At 37.7% G+C, this 13,019-nt stretch overlaps 1 protein-coding gene across 2 annotated transcripts; it reads right to left on the bottom strand.

Annotated features, from left to right (window-relative positions):
• Positions 1-121: 121 nt before the first annotated feature.
• Positions 122-11,773, bottom strand: mapre2 (microtubule-associated protein, RP/EB family, member 2). 2 transcript variants are annotated; one of them, XM_068341467.1, is made up of 7 exons: positions 11,716-11,773; positions 3,931-4,058; positions 3,177-3,322; positions 2,850-3,066; positions 2,512-2,654; positions 1,588-1,746; positions 122-1,354 (listed from the first exon to the last, which is right to left on the bottom strand). In XM_068341467.1, exons 2-7 carry the CDS (start codon positions 4,049-4,051, stop codon positions 1,256-1,258), a joined length of 885 nt encoding a protein of 294 aa, XP_068197568.1. In that variant the 5' UTR covers positions 4,052-4,058; positions 11,716-11,773; the 3' UTR covers positions 122-1,255. The 2 variants fall into 2 exon arrangements, with proteins under 2 accessions (XP_068197568.1, XP_068197567.1); XM_068341466.1 differs by lacking the exon at positions 11,716-11,773 and adding an exon at positions 6,097-6,534.
• Positions 11,774-13,019: the final 1,246 nt, after the last annotated feature.

Genomic DNA, 13,019 nt, shown 5'->3' with positions numbered 1-13,019 from the left:
TAAACCATCTCTTTAAAAATGGTGCTTAAAAGATACCACACTGATAACTACAGTATAGTTATCCATTAGTTCATTAAATCCTTCTGACACTTTAAATAAGCAGGTTAAAATTACAAAAGGCTCATGTAACATGTTTGTTTTTTATTAAATATGTAAAAAGCAGGGCAAGTTATTCACAAAAAAATGCAAACATGCAACATATTTTTGGGGAATGCATTATGAGTGGGACATGGAAAAAAACATTTACCATTGATTAATTATTAACAGTACATGTTTACATTCTTTTTCATTTACACAATAACATATGACTAACTGATTATGGTGCACTGCCCAGCTCAACATTAGTAGATGCAATATTAATAAAGGGTATACAATGTACTTACTGGAATATAGCAAGGCAAATTACTCAGTGAAATGACTGACCTTCCTTAGAACTGTGTTAAAAAAAATTAAAACTGAACCGACCACATGTTCCAGCAGAGGTTTAAAACGTATGCTGCATCATAAGACTAATCCACAATGTTTATTCCTTCCCTACAATCATGGTATACTAAGTAAACTGTCAGCAAACCACATTGTATGACGTGAGCACACTTATTATTTGTGTTTGTGAGGATGTCCAAGTCATAAATTGGCATGAAAGTACATTTATTCACAATTCCTTGAATTCTTGTCCTCTTTCATGAGGACGCAATGCAGGATTTTGTACTATTTCTAAGGCTTACTACTACTAATCATAATATGGTGAGGGTCTGTGGACAGATTGTCCAACACAGAGTCAAATGTCAGTGCAACATATGGGAGGAGGTTAAATAAGACCTTGTATGAGCCTTTTCAGGGCTTTTGTTATTGCATGTTTGTGATTAATATTGATATGCAAATTAAATAAAAATGAAAAAGGACACTGGAAAATTAACACTTGCAGTTTGTTTTAGTGACAGATATAGTTACCTGTCAGAACTTCAGCATTTCATCACATCTACTGTAGCTTTTGAGTTGACTTTTCACCCAGTCTTCAGAAACTTCTGTGATGGTCTGAGCTTGTCTGCCACAGCAGTTCACCAAAAGTCATAAAAACATTTAACAGTGAGCAGAGGGATACAAAAAAATAAAAACTGATGGTGCTTCTATTCAGGAGGGTGCTTCATGTGCTGAGTCTTGGACAAAAAATTAACAATGAGAAAAAAATTAAAATCCTTTAACAGCTCTCACACAGTAAAAAGAAGGGTATGACTGCTGTGAGGGTCAAATGTGGTCAGTATTCATCCTGCTCTTCCTGTTGATCATCTGGTATCTCCTCATGGGTTTGCTCTTCCACTTCCTGTCCATCACCTTCAGGCAACTCTGCCCCTTCCTAAAAAAAACAACAACAAAAGCTTAATATCAGTGCTATTAATGTAAAACCCAAGGAAAACTTATGTAATCACACACAAAGACAAAGAGATCTTTGTTTCTTTTAACTGCATAATAACTTAACTATGATTCTACTAGAAAAAAAGGCATTAAAGTGTTTTTTGCTACAAAAATGCCTTCAAGTCCAAGATAAAACCACTTGAAGTCTGTTTAGATCAATCTAAGGTCATTGACCTGTTCATCTGAGGCGTAAAGGATCTCCATTAGCCGTTCGACAAAAGGAGCATTTTCTTCACTCTGTTCCTGGGACAGTAGCTCAACCTCTCGCAGTTTGCTGAAATAGTAGTCCCGCTCCTTCTCCACTCCTTCCAGTGCCAACTTTAAGGTGTTCACCTACAAAACAAAATTCACTAAATTAGCCTTGGCATTATCAACAATTTCAAAAACACATGATGATATCAATTTTGTTACAGCCAATTACGTAAAGTCAGTAGTCGACATGTACACAAGTGATCTGCAGATAGAGAGGTCTAGAGTTTAGTGGTTCATTAATTATTCTATGGACTGAAAGTCTTCTTTATCCAATCATCATTAATATAATTCATTGATCTCTATTGTTCCAGCCAAAACTACCATAAATTGACTGGTTTCAGTTCACTAAATTTTCGGATTTTTGTCTATAAATTCAATATTTTCTGGTGTTTACTGGCTACTGGTCACGCTGCATACTGGAAGAAAGTTACATGTACAATTGAAAGGCTTCAGTTTTGTGCAGGGCTTGGATAGGAAGTGTAACAAACCCAAATATTTGGATTTATGGACTTAAACTATGTCGGATTACACTAAGAGCAAATTACATTTGCCTATCTTGAGTGTAAATTTCTACATGTATAGCCATGTCAATGAAAAGTTGCTTACCTGCACATGGTGTTTAATTTAGTCAAATACTGCCACATACCCTAACATATAATTTCACCATATCAAATAACTGCATATAAATATGCTTTTGATAAAAGAATAACTAGGAAAAGGCAGAACAATCACAATCAAAAGAATTAAAATTTCACTACAAGTATAAAATAAACACCAAAAACTTGACCAACATTTTCTCAAGAACTTTTACAGTAGTTACAGCTTCAGGACTTCTTGGAAACCTACTTGCTCAGTAAGATGTGTGACCTGTGCTTCCAGTTCTTTCTCTCCTTTGGCAGGAGCTGATGGCACAGGGATCTTTTTGGCTGACGAAGGTCGGGATGTCGGTGTCGAGGACTTGGGGGTTGTAGAGCTCGATTTTGATGCTCCTATGTCAGAAATAAAGGTTTATTACTCGGGGATTAAATTACTCAATTACATGACATTATACAAGATAATCAGAGGTGTCATTGATGTGGATGTAGATGTTAGCAAGTCTCACCAAGTAACAAACAAAAGTGAGAAAATGTCTATTTCACATGTACTGCACTTGGAGTGCAAAAATAATTCATGTCATAGATTACCTGCAGTAGGAGAACTGGCTGCATGGTGGGACTTCTTTGGCAGGTTGAAGATCTGCTCACCAGGGTCAGGTGGGGGAATGGCATCCTGACCCTGTCTGGCTGCAACTGGGTCATACTCTTTACCATCATAATTGGCATCAAAGAATTTCTTGAACCACTGGATGAAATCAAGATTATCCTGAAATCTGCCTTTGACCAGTTTCTCCACAGGAATAATCTAAATAGGGGAGAGAAATCCAAACATAAAAATTCCTTTCAGTAAAATATGTTGCGTAACAAAAACAGAATTGCAGAAATCAAAGTTCAAGAAGGTTTAAGCAAACTCACCTTGTCAACATTCATCCTTTTAAAAGATGCCTGTAACAGTTTAAAATTGTGAATGTACTCATGCTCCAATTTAGCTTGAAATTTGACCTTTTTAAGACTGATGCAGCCAGGGAAGAGCAGATCCATGAACTGGCAATAGGCAGCTCCTAAAGACATGATAAAATAGTGGCTAAGTAAAGAAGTTGAAAAATATTTCAATAATAATAGAGGCTCAAATTTATTAACACTACTTTTGCCTGATGATTATAGACTGGCACAAAAGAACAACAAACACTGTGAGCCATTTCCATGTCACAATTGTGGCTAAAAAGCTAAGGCTCAATCTCAGTGCATGGCTAACACCTTTATCCGATTGAAAAAGAGTGTACCATGTCAACTTGTAAATAAGCCTACTTACATAATGTACAATGAACCCAACTAGAGAGCACAAAGTATTTACATGAAACAAGAAGTCTTACTAATCTTTGATCCTATGAGAGGAGGGGGACTGTCTGTGTTTCTGCAGGCAGTGATTGAAATTGGATTACTTGGTCACAGCAGGTGATAAAGGCAGAGTACAAGTTTATTTATAGGTGTCTCTATGCCCAGGAGAGGTGAGCTTGTTTCCACAGGTTGATCTAAAGGCCAGCTTACAGACAAATATGAGTTTTAGCCTCACAGATAAACACCTAATCTCCAAAATGTGTTTCCTCGCTAAAGAAAAAAAAAAACACAGGGAGGAGAAAATGTAGAAATTTTTTAATTTAATTCTCACCTGAGGACAGCTGTTCCACTTTTGTATAGTTTAGGGAGACAATATCATTAACCCAGGCAGTTATGTCATGCCTGCTCATAGTTTCCTGGGTTATTGAGGTAGAATATACGTTGACCGCCATCCCCCAGCTGCAACAAACAAACAAACAAATAAATACACAGATAACGAATAAAAACCAGCAATGTTTCAAGAAAAAAAATGCTGCTTCCTCCTGGCTCAGGTTAGTTTCTTACATACCATTCGAATATGACTGAATTCTAACAAATGAAGAAACCAGTTATGAGATGCACACTTTTAGTGCATGCATGAGAACACATTGGTTCTTCAGTGCACACTGAGTGCTCCTGGCTGGGTGCAGCAGTTTGATCTCAGGGGCATATCAATATCATAATAGACATGTTTCTGTCTGTGTTTATCAATTGCTCATTGATCTGAAATTCTGATTGCTATTAAACTATTACTTGTGATATGTAACTAAGACAGCATCTTTTACAGCCAGCCAGACAGACGGGAACACATTTGTAAATTGTTTCATTGTTTATCCCATTCTAGTTAAAGCATCAATAATTGTTCATTATAACCAATATATATTTTCTACTACAAATTTAAACATACAAAAAAAAAAGTCATGGATAAAATAGTATAATATTTGCCTACTGTCCTGGAACACACATGTTTGCCAGTTCCTTCTTCTGACAGGAAATCTTCCCATATACAGAACAAGATAAAAATACTTATATACTACTTATTTTACCCAAAACAACCTTTGCTGAATTTCAACCTTGATGAAGACGACCTTGTGGCCGTGCTCTGATGTAGAGCCTGTGATGCTTGAAAGTGACCTCAGGTGTATTGTAAATAAAGGTTGTAGAAAACTTGAAATAAGTTTCAATTTTCCCAGTTTACAAGACAGTTTTTTGGGTTCCGTGATAACTGCCAAACTTGTGCTGATATGAAAGCCTGTAGTGTACGCCAAAATATCATCCCATGTGCCAAATCAAGCTCTGATCCCTAAACTTCAGATTACCAGTAAACTGTTTGACACCACAATGAATCAAAACTCACAATGTCATCTGTTAACAAAGAGGCTGAAAGACGTCACTATCTCAGTGTCTACCACACATTGCGTTTGTGTGTGTATACAGTACATGGTTAGTTAGTTAGCTTTCATCTATGGTTAGATGTAAACCAACTATTCATCAATTTAACTAATGCAGCTCCTCGTTTCCAGTGGTGGAAAACAGTCTGATCGGTTAATGATGATACATACGCAATGGGATCAAAATATTAGCATTAACCTGAAAGAAAATTAAACTAGCATGATGATTGCTGCCAACTCCAGAGAAAGCAATGCGACATTTAAACAAGCCTGTTATCAAAAACAGACAGCGACTGACAAGCTATTAAAATCATGCTAAATCGTCATCACAATAAAATCGACACCAGAGAAAGCAGGATAATATTGATAACCTTCCAGCGTTAACTTTGGGTTATCATAACAGTGCAGGAGGAGAACATGGACTAGATGATTCTCTGGGAAGGAAGGAAATTGGGAGTCAGTCTATCAACAGAGCGGATGTATGAGCTGTTAGCATGCTTTGTTAGCCGGGCAGGGACAGCCAGGTTACCGCTATCAGTGCTGGGCTAGCCCTAACTAAAAAATAAATCTTTGAGCCATAGGTGCTGGGGTATCTCACCGGGGGAAAAAAATAACCACCCCACACACGTTTACAGTGTGGATTACAAAATCGCCGTTGTGTCACGTCACTATGGGAATAATCTCGTAGCAGCACAGGGGCGGCTGTCTGTATTCCTGTCATTTGACAAGCTCAAACGCTTCCACCTACACCTCCAAAATTCACCCAACACCACTGCACAAAAAAAAAACATTCACTCTAGACTAATACTTGACAACATTCACGCTAATGCCAGCAATGATTTGGATGGGATTTACACCAGAAGTATAGGTATTTAAGAGAACATGAGATTACGCCATGATCTCGGGACACAGCTAACATGACAGGACAACGAGAAAAAGGAGCCGACGGGTGCAAGGCTAAATCAACACACGATGAGGAGGACCAGGCCAGAGTGCCGCTTTTTCAGTACAAATGTCTGTTATTGTATGATCCGTCCCTTACTTTGCATCAAAGGAGACGGATTTACCTGTATGCGCGCTCTCCTCTCACTGTATTTTTCCTGTAAGGGATGATGTTGGATCCGTTGTCCGGGACGATGTCGTTGTTATTTTCTCCATTTGGGGAAAGGGCTTGGGTGGGACCGGGCATTTGGGTCTCTAAAATGTTGAACAGATTTACTGTTCTCTCTCTGGCAGGGGAAAAATAACAAGACGGATGCAACTGCTACGAAAGCACCGCACCTCCGGGGCTCCTTCCCTCTGTCTGCGTATTCTCCACAAATCTCTACCCTGATGACGTTGCTGCTCCCTGTACCACGTGACCGATGGGGACGGCTGCCCGTTCCTGATGGTGGTCTATTTCAGTCCACAAAATTACACTGATCAACTGGGAGTCGTACAACATTCTCAGTGTTCAGATCAATGTTTGCTGCGTTTCTGAGGTATAGATCAACTTCATGGCAAGGAAATTACTCATCAAATGTGGAAAGACAATATTCATTAAGTATATAAAGTAATATAAAGTATGAACGTGATTAAAGAAAAAAAATGCAGCCAACCTTGTGTTCTTTCATAGCACTATAATAACATCCAGCTGATGTGGCTAAAAAAAACCCAAATAACTGAATTATCTTAATAATAACAGATGAAATCATGGAAAATGAGTTGATTAACATACACATTATTGTCCACATTATATTATTACAATAATATCACATATTTATGATTAACATTATGTTGTCACTAATGTTTTAAGGGTACAATTAGCTACAACGAGTAGCAAGTCAAACAACCAAGTAACTGTATTAAATATTTTTTATGCACAAATTTACTGGTTAATTCTTTTAATGGAAATAACCATGTACCTGAGTTTTGAATAGGAATGAAGAAGGAATAGGAATGAAGAAGAAGTGTGCTAGTGCCCACTTTTAAGAACAAGGGAGATGTGCAGAGTTGTGGCAACTACAGAGGAATGAAGCTTATGAGCCATACAATGAAGTTATGGGAAAGAGTTGTTGAAGCTAGAGTAAAGGCAGAAGTGAACATTTGTGAGAAGCAGTATGGTTTCATGCCAAAAAGAGGCAGTATTTGCTTTGAGAATGTTGATAGAGAAGTACAGAGAAGGCCAGAAGGAGCTGCATTGTGTTTTTGTAGATCAGGAGAAAGCTTATGACAGGGTGCCCAGAGAGGAACTGTGGTACTGTATGAGGAAGTCTGGAGTGGCAGAAAAGTATGTTAGAGCGGTGCAGGACATGTATGAGAACTGTAAGACAGTGATGACGTGTGCTGTAGGTGGAGGTGGGACTGCATCAGGGATCAGCTCTGAGCCCCTTCTTGTTCGCTACGGTGATGGACAGGCTGACAGACGAGGTTAGACAGGAATCTACATGGAGATTGTAGATGACATTGTGATCTGTAGTGAGAGCAGGGAACTGGTGGAAGAGAGCTAGAGAGGTGGTAGTTTGTCCTGGAAAGGAGAGGAATGAAGGTTAGCCGCAGTAAGACAGTACATGTGTGTGAATGAGAGGGACCCAAGTGGAAGAGTGAGGTTACAGGGAGAAAAGATCAAGAAGGTGGAGGACTTTAAGTACTTAGGGTCAACAGTCCAGAGTAATGGAGAGTGTGGAAAAGAGGTACAGGCAGGATGGAACGGGTGAAGAAAAGTGTCAGGTGTGATGTGTGATAGAAGAGTGTCCGCTAAAATTAAAGGAAAGGTGTACAAAACTGTTGTGAGACCAGCGATGTTTGGTCTAGAGACAGTGTCACTGAGGAAAAGACAGGAGACAGAGCTGGAGGTAGCAGAGATGAAGATGGTGAGGTTCTCTTTGGGAGTGATCAGGAAGGATAGGATCAGGAATGAGAGGTACAGCACATGTTAGAGGTTTTGGAGATAAAGAGAGGCCAGACTGAGATGGTTTAGACATGTCCAGAGGAGAGATAGTGAATATATTGGTAGAAGGATGCTGAGTTTTGAACTGCCAGGCAGGAGGCCTACAGGATGACCAAAGAGGAGGTTTATGGATGTAGTGAAAGAGGACATGAAGGTAGTTGGTGTGAGAGAAGAGGATGCAGAAGACAGGCTTAAATGGAGGCAACTGATTCGCTGTGGCGACCCCTGAAGGCAAGAGCCGAAAGGAGAAGAAGACGAAGACACAGTGGACAACATGGTGAACATCACCATTTCCCTAAGTCCAAGGTGATGCCTTCCTGTTTCTGGCCAACAATACACAGTACAAATATACTAGAAAATTGTCAAATGTTTGTCTTAACAAAGCTCCAATGTATTCTATTTCAGATTTTTATTTCACCATCAACAAATGATAATTTCAAGTAATTAAGGATTATTTTACTATCAACCAACCGGTCTATTAATATTTCCATCATTGGGCTCAAATCTCTCTTCATTTCATCGAGGAGTTGAAAAAATATGTGTTATCATTTGAAAGCTTGTTTCAGTATGTGTCGTCTGTTTCAAGACACAATACCGTAGTCCTGTTTTTACACACACAAAAAAAAGGTTAGCAGTCAGTGGAAAGACACTACCACATGACAAGCAGAAAGTCACACTACTGAGCATGGAAAACTGCAACAGTTCTTTACCAGCCCTGCACACCAAGTAAATAAAATAAAACTATGATACTTTATCCTTGAATTTTACATTGAGTATGTCCAAATAAAAAAAATATAGCTTTTAGCTCACTTAATATAGCTTGAATTAATTTTTCAGATTTTTGTTTTATGTGTTTCAATAGAAACCATAATCTCCTTTATTGGTAGTGACTGTGATGCATAATCTATCAGTTCAATTTACCTCCACTCCACAAACTTAATTAACCAAGAGAAGTGACCAAATCACTTCATAATTTAATATTTATACTATTTTATTTTATTGATAGACCATAAGAAGCTCTGTCAAGGAACTCTGGCCATTGGTCATCTTCTCAAAGCGTATACACTACTATATCTAAAACAATTTACTTCATTCCGAGATAAATCTAGTTCTATCTACCTACCTTCCTGTCTATCTATACATATGTTTAATATATCGGCCACTGATGTATATTTATACAATGTTTGGGGGCCTGTCAGATGATTATGTCATGCTCAGATTATTCCTTTAAAGGATTAAAAGTCACCATCAATCTTTGACAGTCCAATAGCAGTCTAAAATTCTTATGTATATCTAAATGCAGACAGGCATCCTCTGAGATCAATGCAGCAATTCATTTCTCATATCATTAGTCCAAAGATCAACTCACATTTTGAAGATAGTCCATGAACTTTGTTGCATATAATCAATTTGTCTTCATAGTTCTTGAGTGAAGAAGCAAGAATAAGCAAAACATTTTGTGCACACCTTTTTTCCATCTTCTTGTATAAGTTTATGAAGGACCTTGGAATCTTTTCAAACCCTGAATCAGACATTATCAATACGATTGAATATGTTGACTGTCTATCAATGCTTCTTGTAATCTAGTTTCCAAGAGGATTTTCATTCATCATAGTTGCAGCTTGATGGAATTGCCTAATCTCATGTAGGATTTAGATAATTTAAAAAGTAATGCATGGTCTAAATTCCAAAGTGTTTCACTGTGAAGTTGTCACATTATTTCAGCTCAATCTACATACACTCTTGCTTTTAGAAAGCAACTGTGGGTAAAACCATAAATATATGGTTTGAAAATATCTTAAATGAATGTAGGATATGAAATACAAGCAAGTCAAATTCTCTAGCTTTCATCAAAAAAATTATGCAAAGAATAACCAAGTTCTAGTCTCATTAAGTGAACCAACAGTAGTGTAAGACAAAAAGACTGCTATCCTATATGTCTACAACAGAAATGCTAAATACTGTACCTCTAAGACTGAAAATTTACTGCTGCTGTGTACTGCTATCATCACAAATACACAATAGCATGCAGAAGGTTACTGTGGACGGTATCTGGTGTCAATCAGAAAAAAATATGACACTGTAAACTTCAGGAAACAAGAAAACAGGAAACAACACGCCTACTCCAATCGGTGGCGCAAACAGGCAACGCTAACTAGAAAGCTAGAACTATTTCCCTTCTCCAGGGGATTAACAGAGTATTTAAGAAAAACCATCAGACTGTGAAATCTACCAATTAAATAAGTGAATATTTATATATTAGGCTGGAAATTTCCTCTAAGCCTAAATTGCCCCTGCCATCACCCACAGAAGGGTTTGTCCTACTCAGTGTTTCTAATCAAAAGGCTAGCATTCACAGTCAAGTACTGAATATCCAAAAAAAAAAAAATTACTATAACAAAAGCTAAACATAGTGTTGTGCCTAGACACGGCCTCAGTGTCAAAACAATGACAAGCTGTATAAATTATGCAATAGACTTATTGAAAGGAGTTCAGAATAGAAAAAACAAAATATCTGCCAAATAATGTTCTTAGCTTATTGTACTTCTGAAAACAATAACCTCAGCATGTATAAATACCAATAATGTGCTTTTGTATTTTAACAGTAATTTATTTGTTCAGAACTAAGTAGTGAAAGTGAGGCTCAGTAGCTACGGTAAACTCAGATAAGTATTAACCCAGACAGATTGCATGGAAGCAAAATAATGTGGATTTAAAGTAGCTACTGTACTCTGTTTTATGCCCATTGCTTTCTGGATTAACTGGACCTTAGTGCATACCCATGCCATTAGAGGAAAGCCAGAGCTGTTCTTATTCTCTCCATCCATATCACTCCAAGATTTCCCGTGCATGGAGTGGAGTGTCTGGATGAGAGGTGGCAGCTCCACCCAAACATCAAGGCCCTTAACATTCTCAACATAGAACAAAGAACAACATAGAACAACTATTTCCTCATCAGGTATATTTAAACATGTTTATTAGTTGCTGTGCTTAAGTTCCCATTCCGTTTATAAACTATTCTTGGCAAAAGATAAGGATTGCACAGTATCAGGGCTTTGCACAAACACTGACAAACTAAAATATATGGTAAACAAAGGGTTCAGGAGGGCCAAAGGTGAGGGAACACAGACGTATTGTACATGGGTACCACTTCAATCCATTCATTCAAATACAACCGGTTTGGAATAAAGGTTTCCTGTGTAATTTGTAAAGGGATATTCGGCAGCAAGTAAGACCAAGAAAGTCTACAGGCTGCCATCTATCTCACCACTGCTGCTGAGAAACCGCTTCTATAATCATCGTTGATGGAGGAAATTAACTAATGGCTTCTGACATTTGTAAATAAAGGTAAATAAGGAAGCACCTAGCTGCAGCAGTGTCATGAATGAAGGTAACTCTGATTCGTGTGAAAATAAAAAATAAAACATTATAAACGAGTGATTGGTAAGCTAAGCGAATACATAGTTTAATATTGACAGAGTAAATAAAGAGTGTTTAACAAAACTAGACCTGACTTACAGTAACGACAGTACGTGTTTCTAAGCTAACAACCAAGTTGCAGTACTGTAAGCTAATTTGGCTTCAGCCAAACTCTTTGTTAATACAGTACACTGTAGTGACAGCCGACATACTGGCGGAACCGGATCCATATCAACGGACACACGATTTCAAACGCTCCAGCTTTCATACTCACACAATATATTGTATGTTTTGAAATAATTTTGAAATCTTGTCCATGACAAGACATTTAACTCACCCGTAAACTCCTATCCGCAGGTTATGAGGTGTTATGAGATTTTCCGTTTTCCGGCTGAGTCACCCCACCCTCAACACGCCCACCAAAAAGCGGCCAAGAGAATGTAGCTGATTGGACAAATTGTAATCTGTCTTGCAGCTCATTGGTCATTTAGTAACAGCTGCCGGTGTTTTGACCAATCGTGTCTTGATGCGTTGATAATTCAGAATATTAGACCGCTTTCGTTCCAGTCGGTGTCACATCACTTTCCCTCAAGAGAAACGCAGTAAATTCTATCAAATTAATACGTAGTCATTCAACGGAGCGTGCACCCCCAAATTAAGCAGTACCTCACAATGGAATTAATAAACAATAAATATGAATACAAATAAAAACCACATGGAAGCATTTAAAAACAACAAATTCAGAGAAAGTGCAATTAAGCCTAATAATTCATGATATTAGACCACAATGTCATCTGATGTTGTGACTTGTAATGCTGAAGTGTTACTGTTACTAAAAGTGAGAAAAGTGTTTATTAATAATTATAACCACTAACAAATGATCTGAAACGTTTTTGATCGCCTGCTAATTTGGTGTGATTCATTCTGCATAATTGTCAAAGGAGATTTGGGATGGTTGGTTTGGTTAGCTGGTAAGAACAAGCATTAATTTGTTTTAGTTATTTATCTAAAGACATGTCACACACTTGCATAGACTAAACCACTTCACAAATTCATATGCCTTATTATTATCCTCGCTAATATCCCTACAGGACAATACAGGGACAAACTAACAGTATTATTTACAAACTATAATTATTGTGACCAAAAGAGAACAATTCAGGGAGCAACGTTTGTATAGTATTTATAATTTAATGTGCAGCCATTGACACAACTGCATGATTCAAGTACTGACACCAGGGTGCAGCAATGCACTTGTACAAAAGGGAAACATAATGTATCTGTGGGATCTTTATATTGAATTAGGTCAGCTGGACTTCCAAGAAAAAGCTTGACCTTTCACCTCTTATCCAAAATGATTCACATCAGATTGACAGTTCAGAATAGAAGACGATTCAGTGCAGAGAACTGCAATGACCTGGGTTACTGAGAATCTCCAAATACTTCATATATCTGTAGGCTTGTATATTACTGGAAACATCGCTTTGACATTTATGTTCATTGAGTAGATAAAACATAGATCAAATAAAGAAATGATCAATTAGGAGTAGATTCTCTTTTCTACATAATGCTGTTAATCCAAATACATGATGATGAATGGCCATCTTATACTTTTATTAATTACTCAAACGGTACTGAGGA

Source organism: Antennarius striatus, chromosome 18, assembly GCF_040054535.1.
Source record: "Antennarius striatus isolate MH-2024 chromosome 18, ASM4005453v1, whole genome shotgun sequence".
NCBI classification, from domain to species: Eukaryota; Metazoa; Chordata; class Actinopteri; order Lophiiformes; family Antennariidae; genus Antennarius; species Antennarius striatus.
This window is presented reverse-complemented; position numbering and strand designations above follow the sequence as displayed.